A 22,987-nucleotide genomic window follows, 5' to 3' on the forward strand; every position below is an offset into this window, starting at 1 on the left:
CTTGGACGTCTTGAGTCCTGTGATCTGAAGCTCTTCAACAAGTAAAACTCCTCAGTCTGTGAAGTTCATCAGAACTCATTTACAAAGTTAAGAATAAAATAACGGTCTCAAGGACCACGTGCTGGTTCTTTCTCTTTCTCTGTGAAGGTGCGTTCACACGTGGCATCTGAATGACTGACTGACATTTCAAAACTCCCACTCTACTGTTCTACCGACCAATCATAAAGCTTCACGTCGTTGGGGTTCAAGCGTATTGGCTCATCGCCCTATTGGGGCGTGACTCATATAGTGTAAATGGAGAAGCTGTTGATAGTAATAAGTTTACTGCTAAACCGTCTGTTTCCTCAAACAGACGGTTTCCCCGACAGAAACCGTGTGGGAACTACTGCAGTGGTGCAGATGCAGAGAACCTGGTTGGTTTACAGAAGTTAGAAGCAGGGGTGGAAGTAACGAACTACAAATACCCACGTCGCTGTAATTGAGTAGATTTTTTGGGCACTTGTACTTTTATGAGTATTTTCTTCAAGTGGGTAATTTTACTCATACTTGAGTACAATTTACACCTTGTAATCTACTTTGCTACTTTTCAAATCAAATACAAAAGTCGCTTTTGAGTTTTTCCACAATTTAAAATAATATTCAAACCGTCAATTTTTTTTTTTTAAATGCAAATCCTTATTGGCTGTCAGATGGCGCCCGTCTTATTCTAAGACGTAATGTAAGCAAAGGACAAAAAAGGAGGTACAATACACAGCAGTGTAAAGAGTGGCCTGAGAGTTTGAGAACGAAGCCAAAATGGAGACAGAAGTGACCACGGACAATAATGAACAAAAGACGGAGGACGACTTGCCCGGGGGCCGTACCTAGAGCTCCCTGAGTCACACGTGTCTCTGTAGACTCACTGATACCTTCATGCTGCTGTTGGTCCATGAGACACACAGGAGACATCCAAAGATCCAGATGTGTCTCAGCTGGACTCCAGTCTGAACAACTCAGACTGTTTCTGTGCGAAACATTAAAGGATCAATAACTTTAATTGTGGTTTTGATGTATTGTTTCTTCTGCTGATCACTGGTCTTGTTTGCAAAGCAGAGATAAAATAAAGGAACCAGTAGAGGTGCTGTCAGTCCCAGTGCCCAGTAGAGAACGATCCTTCTCAGACTGGTGTCACTCGTTGTCTCAGGTTCGGGTTGATCCTTCACTGCTGCAAAGAGACACAACAAATCTGTTTATTAATGTAAAGAAAAAGGTTTATTTATCTGAATAAAGCTGCTGAATTAAACGTGTTAGTAAGTTTAACTTGATGAACCTACCAGTGACATTGAGGTGACATTCCTTAAAGTTCCTCCCATAACTTGTGTCCACTTCACACCAGTACAGCCCCGAGTCATTAGTCTGGAGTCTGGAGATGTGAAGTCTGAGTCGTCCTTCTCTGAGGACGTCTTTGTCCCACTGGACTCGTCCTGCAAAGCGTTTATCCTGCAGCTCTGGGACCTCGACACCTTTATACAGATTAAACATGAGCGATGGTATCTCATCAGCTACCATCTCACAGGAGACATAAAGGGCGTTGGGGGAGGGGTCCGTGCTGGTGGGGAACATCCATTCCAGTGAGATGTTGTGGTTCTCCTCTGCATGATACCAGCTCTGTGTCACATTCACTACAAATGACCCTGCTGAGGAGACAGAGAAGGAGAGGAGGAGGTGACAAAGTGACAGCTTTAACATGGAGCCTTTAGACTCCATCTCCAGATGTTTCTGAGGAGTGTGTGCTGATGCTTCACAGCTGCTTCACAAACACAAAAGTGAACTGACCACAGACACAGGAGGTCAGGATGAAGATCACCAGGATGCTGCAGATCATCTCCTCCCTGTGAGAGGAGACAGAGGAGAAGAGGCTTGAACATCATCAACACATCAGGAAACGATGTCTTTACATCTTTTTAGACTTTGTTTCCAACTGAAACTCTTAATATCCTTTAATGTCCTCACTTAGAGAAGTATTTCTTTGCAGGCCACACGATCATCAAGGAGAGAACTCCCCAGCACAGACTCTTCTCGCTCCTGCAACAGGGAACTTTAATCTTTGTTGTTCTGTCAGGGATGCGTGGGGGAGGGAGGACTCAAACGCAGTCCTCTCAGGAAAACAAAAGACTTTATTAGTCAAAAGGCCAAAAAAAACACAGGAACCAGGGGGAAAAACAGCAGGCATGAAACTACGGCCATCCACGACAACAGACAATGACGCGACAAGTGACACAAGAGTCACACGGCTTAAATACACAAGGGAGGTGCAGGTGATTGGACACAGGTGTAAACTATTAGACGATCACAGGGGACGACGGGACAAGGCAGGAAGTGAAGTTACCCGGGGACACGAGTGGCAGAAAACTACAAAATACAACAGGAAGTGAACCACACTGTGACAGTTATCGATTTAAAAAAAGACTTGTAATATCTTAACAGCACTTTTAACATCAAAGGACATATCAACCGACACACAACCCAACACACACCGGACACGCAGTCTACTTTAACACAAAGTGACATTATCTGGACTCCGTAACAGACTTTCATCAGAGGACTTACACATGTGTTTATATAGAACTGCTGTACCTTTATGTTTGATTGGGATTATATGTTTAAGTTTGAATACAGCTGTTTTCCATGAGTCGATGTGCTTCCTGGTTTGTATTTGATTTCATTTACATTTACCCATCTGGTCGGGTACATTATTGCGCATTGATCGGAAGACAACCCACGTTATTCCCTGTGATGTTTTAAGGTTGTTTGCCTGCGGGACACACGCACGCTCGACGTCCATAAACACACCAGTAGTGGAGTTAGATGTTAAACGTCTTGCAGTTGGCATCACTCAACTAAACTTATCAGTTTAATATTAAACCTGAAATAGTTGCCGACTCACTAATCGGTAGATTATTTGTCCAGTAACATCTGGATATGAATTGGTCCATGTTGGACACGTCACGTGATTACTGGCCGGTTTACGTGCACAGCAGAGTTGTGCAACATGTTGAAGATCCGCACTGAATTGACGGTAAAAGCTGCTTATTCTGCCACTTCTTAGTATTTGATTATGCGTAACTGCTACATGTGTAATCCCAACACACACATTGCATCTATAAACACAAGAATAAAGAGTACAAATAAAAATGCACCTTTATTAAAGACAAGTATTTAATAAAGATTGTTTTAGTTTTGTCTGGGTACCATCAGCCTGCACGTCCTGTACTGGAGTGTGGACCAGTTCATTAACCCTCTACGAACTAAAACACTCCTTAAAGACAGCGGCAGGAACTCACGGAACCATCTTCTGTTCAGAACCCTTAAAGTAGGATTTCATCTTTAATTTGACTCCAGCAGGAGGACAGATGCGTTTGACCAAATGATACAAACACCAACATCAAGACATTAAGACATTCATTCATTCATTCATTACCTCGCATGTCCTCAGAACGCGGTTCTTCTTCTTCTGTCTGGACTCTTCACAGCTCGAGGTGCGCAGCGAGGACACGACGTGTTAGAGACTGAGGCTTTAACGAGACGCTTCTTTAAGTAGCCGTGTGGTGGTGGGCGTGGTTTAGAGTCAGTTGTAGTCGGACCTGTTTGAAGAGACACGCCTCTTTTTGGAGCTGCAGCGAGGACGGAAACAGAAGAGAAACTATGAAAAGAATTCACATCGTTCAGACTGTGCGCTTTGTAGTCAAAGGAGTATTTGTGTCATCGTGTCGTCAGGGGGAAGAGCGGGTGTGCTGGGAATGTAATTCATCGGTGGTCTGTTGTTCAGGTTATTGACTATAAATGTTGACCCAAGCCTCCGATTCAACAAGTCCTGAAACCCCAAAGACTTTAAATATGTGACGTATTTACTATAAAACAGACAGTTTAGATCTTCTGATGGAATGAGAGTGAACATTGTACTGTTTGTTACTTCAGTACTTTGATCTAATGACGCTTCATGCTTCTGCTCCTTAAACATCTTAATGTACTTTACTACATCTCAGAGGTCAATGTTTGAATCTTTACTTAACTACAGGTCACAGTTAGTTACTCAGTTACTTTTGAAGTACTTGTACTCTTATTGAATACTTATTAGCAAATGTCTTTCTATTATCTGCTGCATATAGAGCACCAGTCAAAAGTTGAGACACATTTTCTTATCGATTCGATGAGAAATTGTGTCTAAACTGACAGGTACTGAATTCATCTGTGTGTGTGTGTCACCAATAATGCTGTGTGGTCAGTTTATTCACTATGAGGCTCTCAGGTAGAAACATTCTAACCTGTAAATAAGTCTCATGATTTATCCCTTATCTCAACAATGTGTTTTTACATCCATTAAGGATGAAATATTGAAATACTGAATACTGAAATATTTCATCCATTGAGGATGAAATATTTCACACAATAAGGTACTCGAGGCAGTTCCAGTTCAGGACAAACCCTTAAAGTGTAACATTGACAATAAAGCACAGCCTCGACTACCTTACTGCTTTTATAATACTGTCATCAGCAACATTATTAATAGTAAGTAAATAGCTGCCTTGTGGCCACATTTTAGTAGCCTGAAGAAAATAGTCCCTGTACGTTTGGCTGCTGCTGTACAACGGAGATACAGCAACATCACGCTTGTTAGCACCAGGAGTTGCTTTATGATTAGTTGGGAGATGGACATTCACTTGTGCGTCGTCTGAAAACATCCCAGGTCTCTTTGCAAGATGTCGCACCATCTCATTCATTCACATCGCTCATGACGTCCACCTGAATTGTCCTCTTTAGCTAAAAGGCGTCTTACATCTCTCATTTGAGGCATGTCGGGTCTTTTTTTTTCGGCCACCGAGCTGAAAACTGAAATGACAACTAACCACCAACTAACTGTTATTGAGTTTTCACTGGAGTTTATCTACCAGAATAATGAAAAGAAATATGTCTACCTTAAAAAAAACTGTAAAAGTGAGAACTGCAGCCCGTACATGGACGACCCAAGTGAGACGTAAAAGAACAACAGAAACTGCTTCCCCCAGAGGCCAAGCCGCTGGAGAAACGTCAAACAACCCGCCCTGTGATTAAGAACATGACACTGACAGATAGTTGACTAAATGCCAACATGCATTTCGCTTTTTGCCTCAGTTGATTCCATCAAACACGAGTCACCATTTCTGGGAAGGGTGGTACCTTTTTTAAACTTCTTACCTGGAACACTTCGACATGGGACATGGAGCAGCAGGGGTTCGAACCGCTACCAACCTTGTCTGAATGTCTCAAAGTGAGGACATTTCTTTACTGCAGCTTTTATTATTTATCTGCAATAAGTGTTGTGTAACCAGTGGAGACCAGTCAGGTGAATCTTTCTCTTCTCTCTCTGATCTGTGAAGGCCTTCAACATGTAACCTGTTCAGTCAGTAAGTTTATACATAAAAGCACATAAACTCCTCTGTGACGTCACAATCAGCCTAATCTGCTGCAGGATGTGTTCCTGACCGTCATGAATATAAAAATCGACCATTTTCTGACTAGAACCAGCTTTTATAAGCGGTGAGGTGTGATACATTCATACGATGAGTCATCCTGGCTTTTCTTCTTTCCTAAAAATCACCAGGTATACAGTGTTATTTAATTAGGCGAGTCTAGAAAACCGTTTTGGAGGCAGACAGACGTCCACTATTAGACCAAAGGTGCAGTGTTTTCCTGCATAAAACAAGGAGAAACCCAGCTGACATCTGATGAAATCCCAATAAAAGAAGTAGAACATGTTCTGTCACCATTCAAGATAAACAAGGAAGTCAGTGTCAACGTGAACGACTCCATAAAGATTCGACCTGGCAAGTTGGTGACCAGTGTTTGTCTACAAGAGCCTTCTTTGAGAGAAGGAAATGCTCCCGCAGTGCAAAACGCCCTCAGACTCCTGCAATGGAACCAACACCTTCTCCGTCCTGAAAGTAAGGACGTAAGGTACGAGGCAGATGTTCTGCTGACTTTGAGCGCACCTTTACAGAGAAGCAGGAGGGAGAATTACAACTAATTCACCACATATATTCATACTACCAAGCTTGAAATAGAATAGAAAGGTTTATTTTCCACTCTCAGGTGTATCACAAATATTTTAGCTGCAAAGCGTAACTAAAAACCGGTCTGCAGCACGTACCAGTAAGTGTAAGTAAGTGACGACTGAATAGTTTTAGGAGTGGGAGTAGGAGAGTCAAAAAACAGGTCTAGCAAGGCGGTGTGTCAGGGTTGGTTACAGTAATGCAGAGTTTTTAGAAAACAAAAAGACTTTAGTTTTTTTTCTATTGCTAAACGTCAGCGGGCACATCTGGAGTCACATGTGTAAAACTCTGACTCCAGTCTGCAGAAGCAGCAGGTCATCAGGACCAAACTCTAGTTCCTCTTTCATTGCTTGACCACAGTTTTCTGAACTCTACACACTGATCACATGACGTATCCACAACCTGCACAACACTGTGGATTTACAGCACTTTGTTCAGATGCTAAAACACTGCTGTCAGAACTGTGAACCACACATTCAACACGGAATGAGCCTTTAAAACACTGATGATTCTATTCAGCTGAAAGGCTGAGCAGAGACTTTAGACTTGTTAGTGAACACACACACACACACACACACACACACACACACACACATATGTGTATGTACTGTGTATTTTATATATACTGTAATATATATATATATATATATTTATATATATATAGAGAGAGAGAGAGAAAGTTTTTATATATAGAGCTCAGAAAGACTATTTTTTTTTGTAAATGGAAGAAGGAAGACGGGTTGGTGGAGACAAAGAAGACAAAGAGCTGTTACTTCAGATGGAATAAGGGCTTCACTTATGGACCATGTGGTGAACCACGTCTCTCACAGAGCGTTGAGGGTGGAACCCGATCTGCAAACATCCACAGTGGCGTCTGTAATGCAACTTCTCCATCATACAAACAGGTGAGAGGAGTTTCTCTCTGCCTGGAGGAGTCTGAACGACTCCATAAAGATTCGGCCTGGCAAGTTGGTGACCAGTGTTTGTCTACAAGAGCCTTCTTTTTGTTTCAGTAAGATGCTGAAGATTTTGAAGAATTACCTTGAAAAATCCTTAAATTCAAAAGAATATATAATTGTACTGAATTGGCAAATAGAATAGTTTGTAAATGTTGAAGGCTTTTTGTAAACACTTGTTTGCCTCGCATCACAGAAGTACTTTTCTTCATGAAACTGCAGGTCAAGATATCGCAATATAAGAAGTATCGTGAGAGAAAACAAAATATTGATAGTTAAAAAACGAAAAGACAAATGTTTGATCGTCAAGTTTATAGCAATGAACACAACATCAAATATTGGTCTTTTGACATTAAAGAGTTGTCAGGAATAAACGCTGTGGTTTTGACTGCAGAAGAAGTGTTCCTCCACAGCAGCCCTCTGCTCCATCTGAGCCACAGCTCCAACGCCACAGTGCAACGCATCATTGAGGACTTTGTCTTTGTCTTATGTGAAGAGCTTTGAATTGGCTTGATGTTGAAATGTGCTGCCAATAAATACCTCGCTTTACAAAGGAGCGTCCCTATTTTCCGGGGGGTGGGGGGCAGGTTTGCAATGAGTCTGTTTCCTCAAAGGGGCCCTGACATAAAACGTGTGGGAACTACTGCAGCGGTGCAGATGCAGAGAACCTGGTTGTTATCAGTAGTTAGTAGTGTGATCACGTGACGCCCCCTGGTGGATGGAACAGGTATCGTCTTCTAGTTGAACATCTGCTCCCTGATGGACACCCATTGGTCCCCAAGCTGCTAGATATGTCCCATCATGCCTCATAACGTCTGTCCTTCACATGTCCTCATTGCTTATTCACAGCGTAAACTGACTCCACAGCACTGGAGTACACGCACACGCGTGTTCACAGGTGTTCTACCACATATTCATGTACTCACAGAGGCCTAAAGTACGGCCCTCCTGACTTAGACGAGGCAACAGGGTGAACGCTGATGATCTCGACTACTGAACAGGAGGACGAGCGTCTGGAACAACAGTCCAACATGTTTCACACTTTACACACTCGCATTTCATAAATCACCTCATCTGGATTTCGCTGCTTGATTCACTTGATACACACTCTACAGCCTTTTCATTTCAAGGTGGTCCATCGGCCGGGGGCGCAGATGACTGTGGCTGAGTTCCTCTCCCGCTCCTGAAAGGGGGGGAGTAGGCCGGACGGCTCCCCGGCCTACGTCGGGCGGTGGGGGTATGTGGTGGCGGCCGTGGTTTGGCTCGGCTGCAGAGGGGATGGAGAAGGGAGTGGTTCTGGGAACGGTGCCGGGGGAATAATTGATTGATGATAATCAGTGTGTGTGTGTTCTACCTTTAAGTAGGAGAGATCCGGCGACAGCGAGGGAGGCTGGCGAAGGAGCTGGAGCTGATCGCGTGCTGTATGAAAACGGTTCGATAAAGACTGTAAACCAGTACGCTGTATCCTCGTCATTTCCCGTTCCCCCAACAGGACAGCACGTGACAGAAGGGTTCTTTCATTTTTAGGGGAGTTTTTGCTGTGCCGATGGTGGGTTTCGGGACAGAGGATGTCGTATGTGTACAGACTGTAAAGCCCTCTGAAGCAAATTTGTAATTTGCGATTTTGGGCTATACAAAATATAATGAATTGAATTGAATTGAAGAGACTGATTTCGTAGTGATTATAAAAGTAATACTTTATTCCATGCACAATATATTCAAAGATAAAAGTAGGATAGTGAATAAAAGTAATGTAACATTGTATTTTTTGTACAAATATGAAATGGTATGTATTAATGTTAGAAAAAGATGAAGATATTGAATTTGATAAATTGCACAATTTTTCTGTGGTCATCGATTAATATCGATTAATCGCATTATGTGCAAAATGCAATATTGAGGCAGCGTGAGGATCTATTTTTCTTTATACAGGCTTTATGACAGTGAAATGATTTACGACCACAACGTGGTGACGTTTCTCATTCTGCGGAGCGAGGCGCAATGACCAGACGTACAGTGACGTCACCAGAAATGTGACAGACACTCTGAGCAAAATCAAGTTAACAAACAGAATATTAATCTTTTCCTTTCTTTATGATTAGGAACCAGAATAAACATTAGTCTTTGATGACGAGCAGCATGATGCTTAATGCAGAATATGTTCAGTAGTAAGAGTCTCTGTTAGAGGAGCCGAAGGTCTAGAACAAAAAAAACACTTCCGTCTGTAAAGACTGTGGATTTCCTTTGAATCTCAGTCAGAGAACACAAAAATGAAACCGGTACATAAATATAAATGTGTTCTCATTGATCCTCTCACACACTGATGAGCAGCTTCCTGCCGTCAGTAACTAATATTCACTCCATTCTCACTCTGTGGTCACAGCTACAGGAGCAATGCTGGGTTAAGTGTCTTGCTCAAGGGCTCATCAACACGCGGGTCAGCAGGGATGGAACCGTTGATCCTTTGGTTGGACTCTACACCCACAGTCTCCCTGACACTTCATGTCACCATTGATTGTTGCATCATTTCTGTAGTAATCACTAATATTTTTTGTAATGCAAAGATGAAATTAATGAACAACCAGTAGAGCTGCTGTCAGTCCCAGTACACAGTAGAGGCCGACCCTTCTCAGTCTGGTGTCACTCGTTGTCTCAGGTTCGGGTCGATCCTTCACTGCTGCAAAGAGACACAACAAATCTGTTTATTCATGTAAAGAAAAAGGTTTATTTATCTGAATAAAGCTGCTGAATTAAACGTGTTAGTAAGTTAAACTTAATGAACCTACCAGTGACATTGAGGTGACATTCCTTATAGTTCCTCCCATAACTTGTGAGCACTTGACACCAGTACAGCCCCGAGTCATTAGTCTGGAGATGTGAAGTCTGAGTCGTCCTTCTCTGAGGACGTCTTTGTCCCACTGGACTCGTCCTGCAAAGCGTTCATCCTGAAACTCTGGGACCTCGACACCTTCATGTAGCTCAAACAGGACTGAGTGTGTCTGATTAATTAACGTCTCACAGGAGACATAAAGGGCATTGGGGGAGGGGTCCGTGCTGGTGGGGAACATCCATTCCAGTGAGATGTTGTGGTTCTCCTCTGCATGATACCAGCTCTGTGTCACATTCACTACAAATGACCCTGCTGAGGAGACAGAGAAGGAGAGGAGGAGGTGACAAAGTGACAGCTTTAACATGGAGCCTTTAGACTCTAGTTGAACATCTGCTCCCTGATGGACACCCATTGGTCCCCAAGCTGCTAGATATGTCCCATCATGCCTCATAACGTCTGTCCTTCACGTGTCCTCATTGTTTATTCACAGCGTAAACTGGAGTACACGCACACGTCATCCCTCATGTGGTGGATTAAAGGAAGTTTTAAAGATGATGCAAGAGACTCTTTAAATTCTTTACGTAACTTAAGGAAAATAATTTCTCGTAAAAGCAGAATATTAAATGGTGGATCATGAAGGTCGGTCTCTGTTCTTCTGATGAAAAAAAGAAAGAGATGTAACGAAAACATTTAATTTGACTTGTACAAGGTAAATTATCACACATTTATGCTTTGATGTCAGAAGTTGGACACTTTCTGTGCAAAAACTTAGATGAATTTAACAACGATGTATCATTTGTTGTGCTGATCAAATTTTTTTTGATATGCAGATAAAAACTGAATAAACATCCCAGTAGAGCTGCAGTCAGTCCCAGTGCCCAGTAGAAAACGATCCATCTCAGTCTGGTGTCACTCGTTGTCTCAGGTTCGGGTCGATCCTTCACTGCTGCAAAGAGACAACAAATCTGTTTATTAATGTAAAGAAAAAGGTTTATTTATCTGAATAAAGCTGCTGAATTAAACGTGTTTGTAAGTTTAACTTAATGAACCTACCAGTGACATTGAGGTGACATTCCTTAAAGTTCCTCCCATAACTTGTGTCCACTTGACACCAGTACAGCCCCGAGTCATTAGTCTGGAGTCTGGAGATGTGAAGTCTGAGTCGTCCTTCTCTGAGGACGTCTTTGTCCCACTGGACTCGTCCTGCAAAGCGTTTATCCTGAATCTCTGGGACCTCGACACCTTCATACAGATGAAACAGGACTGAGTGTGTCTGATTAATTAACATCTCACAGGAGACATGAAGGACGTTGGGGGAGGGGTCCGTGCTGGTGGGGAACATCCATTCCAGTGAGATGTTGTGGTTCTCCTCTGCATGATACCAGCTCTGTGTCACATTCACTACAAATGACCCTGCTGAGGAGACAGAGAAGGAGAGGAGGAGGTGACAAAGTGACAGCTTTAACATGGAGCCTTTAGACTCCATCTCCAGATGTTTCTGAGGAGTGTGTGCTGATGCTTCACAAACACAAAAGTGAACTGACCACAGACACAGGAGGTCAGGATGAAGATCACCAGGATGCTGCAGATCATCTCCTCCCTGTGAGAGGAGACAGAGGAGAAGAGGCTCAAACATCATCATCATTGTTATAACGCGGTGCTTAATCATAAACACGAGGACACTCTTCCAGGTCTCACCTCACTGGGTTGTAAACTTTAATACATTTTCACGTCGTGTGTACGGTCCATCTTGCTCGGTCTGGTTACAAGGCAGTGTTTCACAATAACAGTCCGTGTGACTCACGGAACTAAACAATAGTTCCTACTTATAGTTCCTATTGTTACATCCTTTCTCTTTTCAGAGTTAGAGCTGTTATCTCAACATTTGGCTGTGACCAACAAGCAAGATTATAATACTGACACTGACACTGCTTATTGCTAAATTATAAACAATTCAATATGCTCATCTATAAAACCTTCTCTCAGCAACTGATGAACATAGCCTATAACAAACTAAAAACACAGCATCACCAATTTCACATTGAGATAACACTCAACCATTCGCTAAGAACATGAAATGTGCAAATGATCACAACAATATCCAATAAACCATAACTTTTGCGCTTGTACACTTTTCACGTGTCAGGTGCATGTAAACATCAGCATTCATCTGCATGATACCACACAGTCCTTATATCGCTGTGGCTGCACCACTGTGCGCCCGGCTCTGGTCGTGACAGGGGTGTCTCCGCCACCAGTGTCTCTGGGTGTATGTTCTGCTGCGACACCGTGAGGGACAGGAACAGACTCTGCAGGTTCATGTCTCACAGCCTGTGGCTGACTGGGAATGCTGATCTCCATATCGAGAGGGTCACTAAAGGTCACACCAGGTGCACGCCTGAGGCGTCTGCGATTTCTCCTAATGACACTTCCAGATTGCAACTGAACCTCATAGGACCTCCAATCAACTGGCTTCAGCACCCTGCCTAGTCTCCAGACAGCGTTGGGTGGGAGTGGCTGTATCCTCACACAGTCACCCGTGGCAAGTGTGTCCAAGTCTCTAGCTGATCTGTTGTAGTATGTACTCTGACATTGGTCAGCTTCTGGCTGACCTGAATGACTTCTGGCCTGAGCAGGGTTGCTTTCGTTGGCAGCAGTGTTTTGGTACGGCGACTGAGTAGTCGCTGTGCTGGGCTACTATCCAGGCCCGGTGACGGTGTGTTGCGGTGGTCCAGAATTGCAAGATAAGGATCCTGTCCAGCTGCTTTGGCTTTCATGAGAAGTCTCTTTGCCGTCTTGACAGCTGATTCTGCTTTGCCATTGCTCTGCGGGTAGCCAGGTGACGAGGTCACATGCTGAAATCCCCACAGTTCGCAGAATTTTTGGAAGTCCTGGGACGCGTATTGTGGGCTGTTGTCTGACATCACTGAATCCGGAATGCCTTGGCGGGCAAAATGAGCTTTCAGTTTCTTTATCACTGTAGTGGATTTGGTATCTACCAGGTAGTCTATTTCCCAAAAGTTCGACCAATAATCCACAGTGATGAGATAGTTCTTGTTGTCAAACACAAACAGATCGGTGCCCACCTTCGCCCATGGCCTGCTTGGAACATCATGTGACATCAATGTTTCTTTGTGCTGTTTATTGTCCACCGACCTGCAGATATCACACTTGGCTATATACGTCTTAATCTGGTCGTTCATGCCCAGCCAGTAGACACACTCTCTAGCTCTACGTAGGCATCCTTCAACACCCAGATGCGATGAGTGTAATCGACCAGTGATGTCTGATCTCAGCTTGTCAGGAATTACGGCACGCTCACCCCTGAAGACTATTCCATCTTGGTGGCTTAATTCTCCTTGTAATGAGAAGTAAGGCCTGATTTCACTCGGTACCTGTGATTTGTCCTTGGGCCATCTCTGGCTCATTGTTTTAATGAGAAGCTGCAATGTGGTGTCTTTTTCTGTGGCAGACCTTATGTCATGAAGTCTGTCTGAGGAGATCGGTAAGTGTTGCACCTTGTTGACAGTCTCTAGATCAGCTTCCACCAGTGTACTCTCAGGAAGATAGGCTCTGCTGAGAGTGTCGGCCAGTAACATGTCTCTTCCAGGCACATAAATGACATCCAAGTCATATTTTTGTATGCGCAGCATCATGCTCTGCAGCCTTTTGGGTGCACTCAGCAGGGGTTTGCGTACAATGGTTTCTAACGGCTTGTGATCACTGTACAGTGACTTTGCGGCCATATGTGTATTGGTGGAATTTCTCCATGCTGAAAACCACTGCTAAAAACTCTTTTTCTATTTGGGCATAGCGCCCCTCAGTTTGTGTAAGTGCCCTGCTTGCGAAAGCGACTGGCTTCCCCATCTGCATCAGTGCTGCGCCCAAACCTGTGTCTGAAGCGTCACACTGTACTGTCAGCTCCTCCTCAGGGTTGTAATATCTCAATACTGGAGCATTCGCAATTGTCTCTTTCAGGTTGAGGAATGCCTCCTCATGTTCTGTTGTCCATGTCCACTCACTGTCCTTGTGTGTCAGGTCTCTCAATACCTTGCATTGGTCTGAGAGGTGTGGGCAAAACTTGGTGAGGTAATTAACCATACCTATCAGCCTCTGCACTGCTTTTACATCCGTCGGTGCTGGCATCTGCCCGATAGCACGCACTTTTTCAGGATCCGCTTTGAGTCCATCTGTCGTCAAGCGGTGTCCAATGTATGTGGTCTCCTTCTGTCGCAGTCTGAATTTTTCTGCATTCAATTTTATGTTCTTTTCCCTGCATCTGTCGAGAAACTGTTTCAGTTTTTCATCGTGATCCCGTTCCGCTTCCTCTTGTGTCTCCCCCTGTCCTGTGATCAGGATGTCATCCGCTGTAATGTACCAGGTACATTATCCAGCGCTTGTGTCAGCTTTCTCTGGAATAGTACCTTCCAAATGGAGTGGCAAACGTTGTCAAATAGCTGGACTCCTCCTCCAGCTGTACATGCCAGAATCCACTCTTGACATCACACACTGTGAACACTTTAGCTTTTGACAAATCTGGTAAGATGTCCTCGATGGTTGGAAGTGGGAAGTGACTGCGTTTTAGTGCTTTGTTCAAGGGTTTGGGATCAATACAGACCCTTGGCTTGCCATTCTGTTTCTGTACTACCACCATAGCACTGATCCAGTCTGTGCTGCATTCTACAGGAGTGATTATCCCTCTGTGTTGCAGGTCTCTAAGCTCTTCCTTCAGTGGTTTCATCAGGGCCACTGGAACCCATCTCTTTGGCAGCTGCACCGGCTTCATTGTGCTGTCCGTCTTGTATTTTCCTCCAAGGCAGCCATCTCCAGTGAACACGTCAGCATACCTTGTTTTGATTTGTTCCATCGTCCACCCTGTTGTCGGTTTTCCTGTTGTGATTATACTGTCTATTGCCATGATATTCTCATGGTGCACTTTAATCAGTTTCAGCCCCTCACTGGCTTTCCGACCCAGCAGAGGCACTGCACCGTCTGTGTTCACCACTTGGAACTCCAAGCGATATAGTTTGTGATTTCTTGGATTCCTTATTTTAATCTTACATTTCCCCATTGGCTTCAGCTTGCTTTTGTTGTACATAACTAGTACACTTTTAGTGTGTTCTAGCTCGGTGTCTGGATTCAGCAGGTTAATGGGGATGATGTTGCAACTAGCACCACAGTCTATTTGGAATTTGACCATGTCTTTGCCTAGTAGCATACCAGCATAGAGAAGCTGAGTGTCCTCTTTAACAGTGTTATCTTTCACATCCTGTTCTCTCTGGGTCTTCATCTTTGCCCAAGTCAGTCTTCACTGCATCCACTATCTCAGTGTCTGTCACAGTGATACATATTATATCAACATATTCATCACTCACATATTCTGTTGCTATTGTACTCACACGTTTCTTCCTCCTTTGGTCTGGTTTCGCTTTACATTTGGCTGCAAAGTGGTTCTCTCTGCCACACTTTGCACACTTCTTTCCGAACGCCGGACATTTCTGTTTGGTCCTTTCGTGTGTTCTTCCGCAGTATTTACACTCCACTGTGTTGTTGCCTTTCCACTGGTACTGTGCCCCTTGCACGGCATGCACCTCTTCACCCATCGGCCCGGTGATGGTTTTAACGTTCTCCTTGGAGAGCTCTGCTGCTCTGCACAGTTGTAAACATGTGTCCAGTGTCAAGTTTTTCTCCCGCAGCAGCCTTTCTCTCATGATCGTGTTGTTGCCACCACACACAATCCTATCACGAATGAGCGAGTCTCTCAAAGTCCCAAAGTTGCATGTTTTGGCCAGCAGTCTCAGTTCTGTGACATAACTGTCTATATTTTCACTGGCGCCCTGATTTCTCGTGAAGAAACAATAGCGTTCGACTATCTAATTCACGCTTGGGTTGCAATGATCATCAAACTGTGTGATGATGTCCTCTATCCTCCATGCATCCCTAGCTGTGTCGCCCATCAGGGTATCCAAAAGTTCTCTGCCACTCTCGACGACAAGATAGCTGAACAGTTTTACCTTCTGTTTATCGTCAGCTTCAGCCATTGTTAGATCCACATACAGGACAAACTCATCCCTCCAATTCCTCCGTGTTTTAGAGAGGTTGCTGGAGCCCAAACACATCGTCTGTGGCGGCTTGAGTCCCTCGATGGAATCACACGGCAGTCGCGCGCTAGCAGCTCGACCTAGCAGCGGTTAGCTCTCTTCAGACCGGAGTAAACCAGTACGTACTCCGACCAAGTCCTCTCCCGCTGCCACACTGTTATAACGCGGTGCTTAATCACAAACACGAGGACACTCTTCCAGGTCTCACCTCACTGGGTTGTAAACTTTAATAAACTTTCACGTCGCGTTGTACGGTCCATCTTGCTCGGTCTGGTTACAAGGCAGTGTTTCACAATAACAGTCCGTGTGACTCACGGAACTAAACAATAGTTCCTACTTATAGTTCCTATTGTTACAATCATCATCACATCAGGAATCAGGAAACGATGTCTTTACATCTCATTTGTTGTTATCGATTTAAAAAAAGACTTGTATTATCTTAAAAGCACTACTTTTAACATCAAAGGACATATCAACCGACACGCAACCCAACACACACCGGACACGCAGTCTACTTTAACACAAAGTGACATTATCTGGACTCCGTAACAGACTTTCATAAGAGGACTTACACATGTGTTTATATAGAACTGCTGTACCTTTATGTTTGATTGGGATTGTTTTAGTTTTGTCTGGGTACCATCAGCCTGCACGTCCTGTACTGGAGTGTGGACCAGTTCATTAACCCTCTACGAACTAAAACACTCCTTAAAGACAGCGGCAGTAACTCACGGAACCATCTTCTGTTCAGAACCCTTAAAGCATAGATGTCAAACTCAAGGCCCGCGGGCCATATCCGGCCCGGCATGCAATTATATCCGGCCCGCGAGATCATTTTATATTATTGTTACTAATGGCCCGACGATATGAAGCACTGATAACAAAATAAACTACAGATCCCATAATGCAGCGCTTCAGCTGTCTTGCCGAGCGCTTTCCGTGGTAAACCTCCAGCTCCAGGGACGCGACCGCATGATCACTGACATGTATGACGCAGTGAAGGCATTTCAAGTGAAGCTGATTTTATGGGAGACACAAATGCACCAGTGCAACTTGCCCCACTTTCCCTGTTGCCAAGTAATGCGGCACAGCGGTGTTCCCAAATACGCACTGGATGATAAACTGAGCGCACTGCGCGCGGCGCGTTGGTAATTTTGAGGAACAAAAATAATTTCGAGTTGTTTCGCAACCCATTTGCCGTCGACGTGGAAACTGCACCTGTGCAGATCCAGATGCAGCTGATTGAGCTGCAGTGTGATGGGACACTAAAGACAAAGTACGACACTGTTTATTCACTCCGGTCCCGCAGCAATGTCGCAGCTCCGTACATGCGGCTCGAACCTTGTGCATGTTTGGTAGCACATATCTGCGTGAGAAGCTGTTCTCAGTGAAGACAAACAAACGTCTCACTGATGAGCACCTTCAGTCCATCCTGAGAGTCTCCACAACACGGCACCTCACGCCAACATAAACCAACTTGATGCCAAAAAAAGATGCAAAGCATCCAGCTCTGATAAAATGGCATAAGAGCAAATAAATCTGAATGTTTTGATTCGTTATTTGTTTTTACTGAAAAGCACACATTTTATTTAAATTTCCAGGTTTTTTTTGCAGCATGTTCATATTTCTAACTTGTATAATTTCACAGGATATATTTTTAAGGAGAGCAAGATATTTAAAGTTTAAGTTTATTTATAGCAGAATAACATTCCTGTCGGTTTGTATTTATGTTAAAAGAAACATTTAGTTTTAGTGTGTTCAATAAATGTTTATTCGGTTCGGCCCGCGACCTGAAGCGTGTTTTGAATTTTACCCCCCTGTGCAATTGAGTTTGACACCCCTGCTTCATCTTTAATTTGACTCCAGCAGGAGGACGGATGCATTTGACCAAATGCGGCTGCAGAGGGGAAGTAAAAGGGAGTGGTTCGGGGAACAGTGCCAGGGGGAGGCATTATGGCCTCAGGTGGGGGTAATCAGGGTGTGTGTTTGTTCTGCCTTGTTACGCCTCCACCCCGGCTCAGGAGAGGAGGAAACTGCCCAAGACCACGCCCTCTGGATGATTCTGAACCGTGTGCGAAGGCCCCAGCTTGCTACCACAATAAGTAAAGGACACTACTACAATGGATGGCTATGGTGGGTTTAGTACAAAGACACGGTACAGGAGGACTAACAGGTAACACGGCCTGTGGAGTAGGGCGGTGCCAGCGGTCTGTCAAAGCAAAGAAACAAAACAAAGGACCCTGAGCTTCCCTGATCCTCTAAACCTACCTACCACAATCTAACCTATCACACCACTTACCTTACTGCTACAATACACTGGGTGACAGCCACTGGCTTCTAATCCACTGTATCTAACAGAGGTTTTCCCTACAGGTGTATGTAGACCCCAGGGTATCTTACCTAGCCCTGCTCCACAGCGCTCTTGGGGTAAGAACATAAACACAGACCTGGAGTACAATAGACCACCGATTAACAAACAACATAAACCATATATTCTTTCAATATCTAAATCAATGTCACTCTCAATCTCTCCCAAACCACAATCCACCCTCCAAGCTCTCACAAAGAAACATTTTTGAAGGAGCAGAGCTGAGAGCTGGATTGGCTGGAGGAACAGCTGGCCACGCCTGCATCGTCAGCAGCAACTCACCACACCTGTGAAGAACAGACTGAAAACAAAGACATGGGTGAGGAGAAAACACTAACAGGGCAGCCGGACGTAACACGCCTTGAAATAGGAGCGATCCGGCAGAGGGGCTGAGAGGGAACATTGTATTGTTTGTTACTTGAGTACTTGTCATGACCTCTGCTCTCTGAGTAGGGTTTCCTGCTCTGTCTGTTGTTGCCAAGCAACAACAAGATCAACAGCGTCGCACCGCTTCATGCTTCTGCTCCGTAAACATCTTAATGTACTTTACTACATCTCAGAGGTCAATGTTTGAATCTTTACTTAACTACAGGTCACAGTTAGTTACTCAGTTACTTTTGAAGTACTTGTACTCTTATTGAATACTTATTAGCAAATGTCTTTCTATTATCTGCTTCATATAGAGCACCAGTCAAAAGTTGAGACACATTTTCTTATCGATTCGATGAGAAATTGTGTCTAAACTGACAGCTACTGAATTCATCTGTGTGTGTGTGTCACCAATAATGCTGTGAGGTCAGTTTATTCACTATGAGGCTCTCAGGTAGAAACATTCTAACCTGTAAATAAGTCTCATGATTCATCACTTATCTCAACAATGTGTTTTTACACACATTGTTGAGATAATAATAAGGTACTCGAGGCAGTTCCAGTTCAGGACAAACCCTTAAAGTGTAACATTGACAATAAAGCACAGCCTCGACTACCTTACTGCTTTTATAATACTGTCATCAGCAACATTATTAATAGTAAGTAAATAGCTGCCTTGTGGCCACATTTCAGTAGCCTGAAGAAAATAGTCCCTGTACGTTTGGCTGCTGCTGTACAACGGAGATACAGCAACATCACGCTTGTTAGCACCAGGAGTTGCTTTATGATTAGTTGGGAGATGGACATTCACTTGTGCGTCGTCTGAAAACATCCCAGGTCTCTTTGCAAGATGTCGCACCATCTCATTCATTCACATCGCTCATGACGTCCACCTCAATTGTCCTCTTTAGCTAAAAGGCGTCTTACATCTCTCATTTGAGGCATGTCGGGTCTTTTTTTCGGTGATTGCCACCGAGCTGAAAACTGAAATGACAACTAACCACCAACTAACTGTTATTGAGTTTTCACTGCTATGTAAATGTAAACAGGTACAGTACATAACGGCTTAATACAGTACACCCTGTACACACTGTCAACCAATCAGAATGCTGGAGTTCATCTACCAGAATAATGAAAAGAATTATGTCTACCTTAAAAAAAAATGTAAAAGTGAGAACTGCCGCCCGTACATGGACGACCCAAGTGAGACGTAAAAGAACAACAGGAACTGCTTCCCCCAGAGGCCAAGCCGTTGGAGAAACGTAAAACAACCCGCCCTGTGATTAAGAACATGACACTGACAGATAGTTGACTAAATGCCAACATGCATTTGGCTTTTTGCCTCAGTTGATTACAGCATAACACGGTCACCACAAACGTCGTGACATGGAGCAGCAGGGGTTCGAACCGCCACCAACCTTGTCTGAATGTCTCAAAGTGAGGACATTTCTTTACTGCAGCTTTTATTATTCATCTGCAATAAGTGTTGTGTAACCAGTGGAGACCAGTCAGGTGAATATTTCTCTTCTCTCTCTGATCTGAAGGCCTTCAACATGTAACCTGTTCAGTCAGTAAGTTTATACATAAAAGCACATAAACTCCTCTGTGACGTCACAATCAGCCTAATCTGCTGCAGGATGTGTTCCTGACCGTCATGAATATGATAATCGACCATTTTCTGACTAGAACCAGCTTTTATAAGCGGTGAGCTGTGATACATTCATACGATGAGTCATCCTGGCTTTTCTTCTTTCCTAAAAATCACCAGGTATACAGTGTTATTTAATTAGGCGAGTCTAGAAAACCGTTTTGGAGGCAGACAGACGTCCACTATTAGACCAAAGGTGCAGTGTTTTCCTGCATAAAACAAGGAGAAACCCAGCTGACATCTGATGAAATCCCAACAAAAGAAGCAGAAAATGTTCTGTCACCATTCAAGATAAACAAGGAAGTCAGTGTCAACGTGAACGACTCCATAAAGATTCGGCCTGGCAAGTTGGTGACCAGTGTTTGTCTACAAGAGCCTTCTTTGAGAGAAGGAAATGCTCCCGCAGTGCAAAACGCCCTCAGACTCCTGCAATGGAACCAACACCTTCTCCGTCCTGAAAGTAAGGACGTAAGGTACGAGACAGATGTTCTGCTGACTTTGAGCGCACCTTTACAGAGAAGCAGGAGGGAGAATTACAACTAATTCACCACAGATATTCATACTACCAAGCTTGAAATAGAATAGAAAGGTTTATTTTACACTCTCAGGTGTATCACAAATATTTTAGCTGCAAAGCGTAACTAAAAACCGGTCTGCCCAGGACGTACAGTGTTGGGCAGGTGACAAGACGACTGAATAGTTTTAGGAGTGGCGACAAAGACCTGTACACAGAGTCAAAAAACAGGTCCAGCAAGGCGGTGTGTCAGTGTTGGGACGGCAGTGTTGTGAAGTAGTGCAGAGTTTTTAGAAAACGTCAGCGGGAGTCACATGTGTGAAACTCTGACTCCAGTCTGCACAGCAGCAGGTCATCAGGACCAAACTCTAGTTCCTCTTTCATTGCAGCACTTTGTTCAGATGCAACACACTGCTGTCAGAACTGTGAACCACACATTCAACACGGAATGTGTCTTCAAAACACTGGTGATTCTATTTCAGCTGAAAGACTGAGCAGAGACTTTAGACTTGTTAGTGAACACACACACACACACACACACACACACACACACACACACACACACACTCACACACACATATATACATATATACACACACACATATATATATATATATATATATATATATATATATATATATATATGTTACAGTATATATATACTGTAATATAGAGTTATATAGTTTTTTTATATAGAGCTCAGAAAGACTAATATTATTTTGTAAATGGAAGAAGGAAGACGGGTTGGTGGAGACAAAGAAGACAAAGAGCTGTTATTTCAGATGGAATAAGGGCTTTACTTATGGACCATGTGGTGAACCACGTCTCTCACTGAGCGTTGAGGGTGGAACCCGATCTGCAAACATCCACAGTGACGTCTGTGATGCAACTTCTCCATCATACAAACAGGTGAGAGGAGTTTCTCTCTGCCTGGAGGCGTCTGAACGACTCCATAAAGATTCGGCCTGGCAAGTTGGTGACCAGTGTTTATCTACAAGAGCCTTCTTTTTGTTTCAGTAAGATGCTGAAGATTTTGAAGAATTACCTTGAAAAATCCTTAAATTCAAAAGAATATATAATTGTACTGAATTGGCAAATACAATAGTTTGTAAATGTTGAAGGCTTTTTGTAAACACTTGTTTGCCTCGCATCACAGAAGTACTTTTCTTCATGAAACTGCAGGTCAAGATATTGCAATATAAGAAGTATCGTGAGAGAAAACAAAATATTGATAGTTAAAAAACGAAAAGACAAATGTTTGATCGTCAAGTTTATAGCAATGAACACAACATCAAATATTGGTCTTTTGACATTAAAGAGTTGTCAGGAATAAACGCTGTGGTTTTGACTGCAGAAGAAGTGTTCCTCCACAGCAGCCCTCTGCTCCATCTGAGCCACAGCTCCAACGCCACAGTGCAACGCATCATTGAGGACTTTGTCTTTGTCTTATGTGAAGAGCTTTGAATTGGCTTGATGTTGAAATGTGCTGCCAATAAATACCTCGCTTTACAAAGGAGCGTCCCTATTTTTCGGGGGGTGGGGGGCAGGTTTGCAATGAGTCTGTTTCCTCAAAGGGGCCCTGACATAAAACGTGTGGGAACTACTGCAGCGGTGCAGATGCAGAGAACCTGGTTGTTATCAGTAGTTAGTAGTGTGATCACGTGACGCCCCCTGGTGGATGGAACAGGTATCGTCTTCTAGTTGAACATCTTCTCCCTGATGGACACCCATTGGTCCCTAAGCTGCTAGATATGTCCCATCATGCCTCATAACGTCGGTCCTTCACATGTCCTCATTGTTTATTCACAGCGTAAACTGACTCCACAGCACTGGAGTACACGCACACGCGTGTTCACAGGTGTTCTACCACATATTCATGTACTCACAGAGGCCTAAAGTACGGCCCTCCTGACTTAGACGAGGCAACAGGGTGAACGCTGATGATCTCGACTACTGAACAGGAGGACGAGCGTCTGGAACAACAGTCCAACATGTTTTACACTTTACACACTCGCATTTCATAAATCACCTCATCTGGATTTCGCTGCTTGATACACTTTTGTTTTGAGCCTGAGTGGTTCTTGTGGTTTCACCCGAGAGACGATGAGACGAGAGGACCCGGCCGGCAGGCCG

General features: G+C 43.8%; 1 protein-coding gene and 1 long non-coding RNA gene across 19 annotated transcripts in view; one reads left to right on the forward strand and one right to left on the reverse strand.

The window, feature by feature from the left end:
* The window catches only part of LOC120814647 (uncharacterized), a 51,789-nt gene extending 48,170 nt beyond the window's left edge, over positions 1–3,619 (reverse strand). For 6 of the 18 annotated variants that reach the window (XR_013468117.1, XR_013468116.1, XR_013468115.1 and 3 more), the window contains exons 1-5: positions 3,461–3,611; positions 1,993–2,077; positions 1,816–1,871; positions 1,314–1,676; positions 1–1,204 (exon numbers count right to left, since the gene is read on the reverse strand). Coding sequence is in view for 7 of the 18 variants with exons in the window: in XM_078105352.1 (XP_077961478.1) it covers positions 1,314–1,676; positions 1,816–1,871; positions 1,993–2,077; positions 3,461–3,467 (511 nt within the window). In the remaining 11 variants the exon portion in view is untranslated. Of the gene's footprint in view, positions 1,205–1,313; positions 1,677–1,815; positions 1,872–1,992; positions 2,136–3,460 lie in introns of all 18 variants that reach the window. The other 12 variants (XR_013468121.1, XR_013468120.1, XM_078105351.1 and 9 more) reach the window with 10 other exon arrangements.
* Positions 1,046–22,987, forward strand: part of LOC144410212 (uncharacterized) — a 24,144-nt gene continuing 2,202 nt past the window's right edge. Inside the window, exon 1 of the long non-coding RNA XR_013468126.1 lies at positions 1,046–1,117. This is a non-coding gene — a long non-coding RNA (uncharacterized LOC144410212). The remainder of the gene's footprint in view (positions 1,118–22,987) is intronic.

The sequence above is a fragment of the Gasterosteus aculeatus genome, chromosome 7, assembly GCF_964276395.1.
Source record: "Gasterosteus aculeatus chromosome 7, fGasAcu3.hap1.1, whole genome shotgun sequence".
NCBI classification, from domain to species: Eukaryota; Metazoa; Chordata; class Actinopteri; order Perciformes; family Gasterosteidae; genus Gasterosteus; species Gasterosteus aculeatus.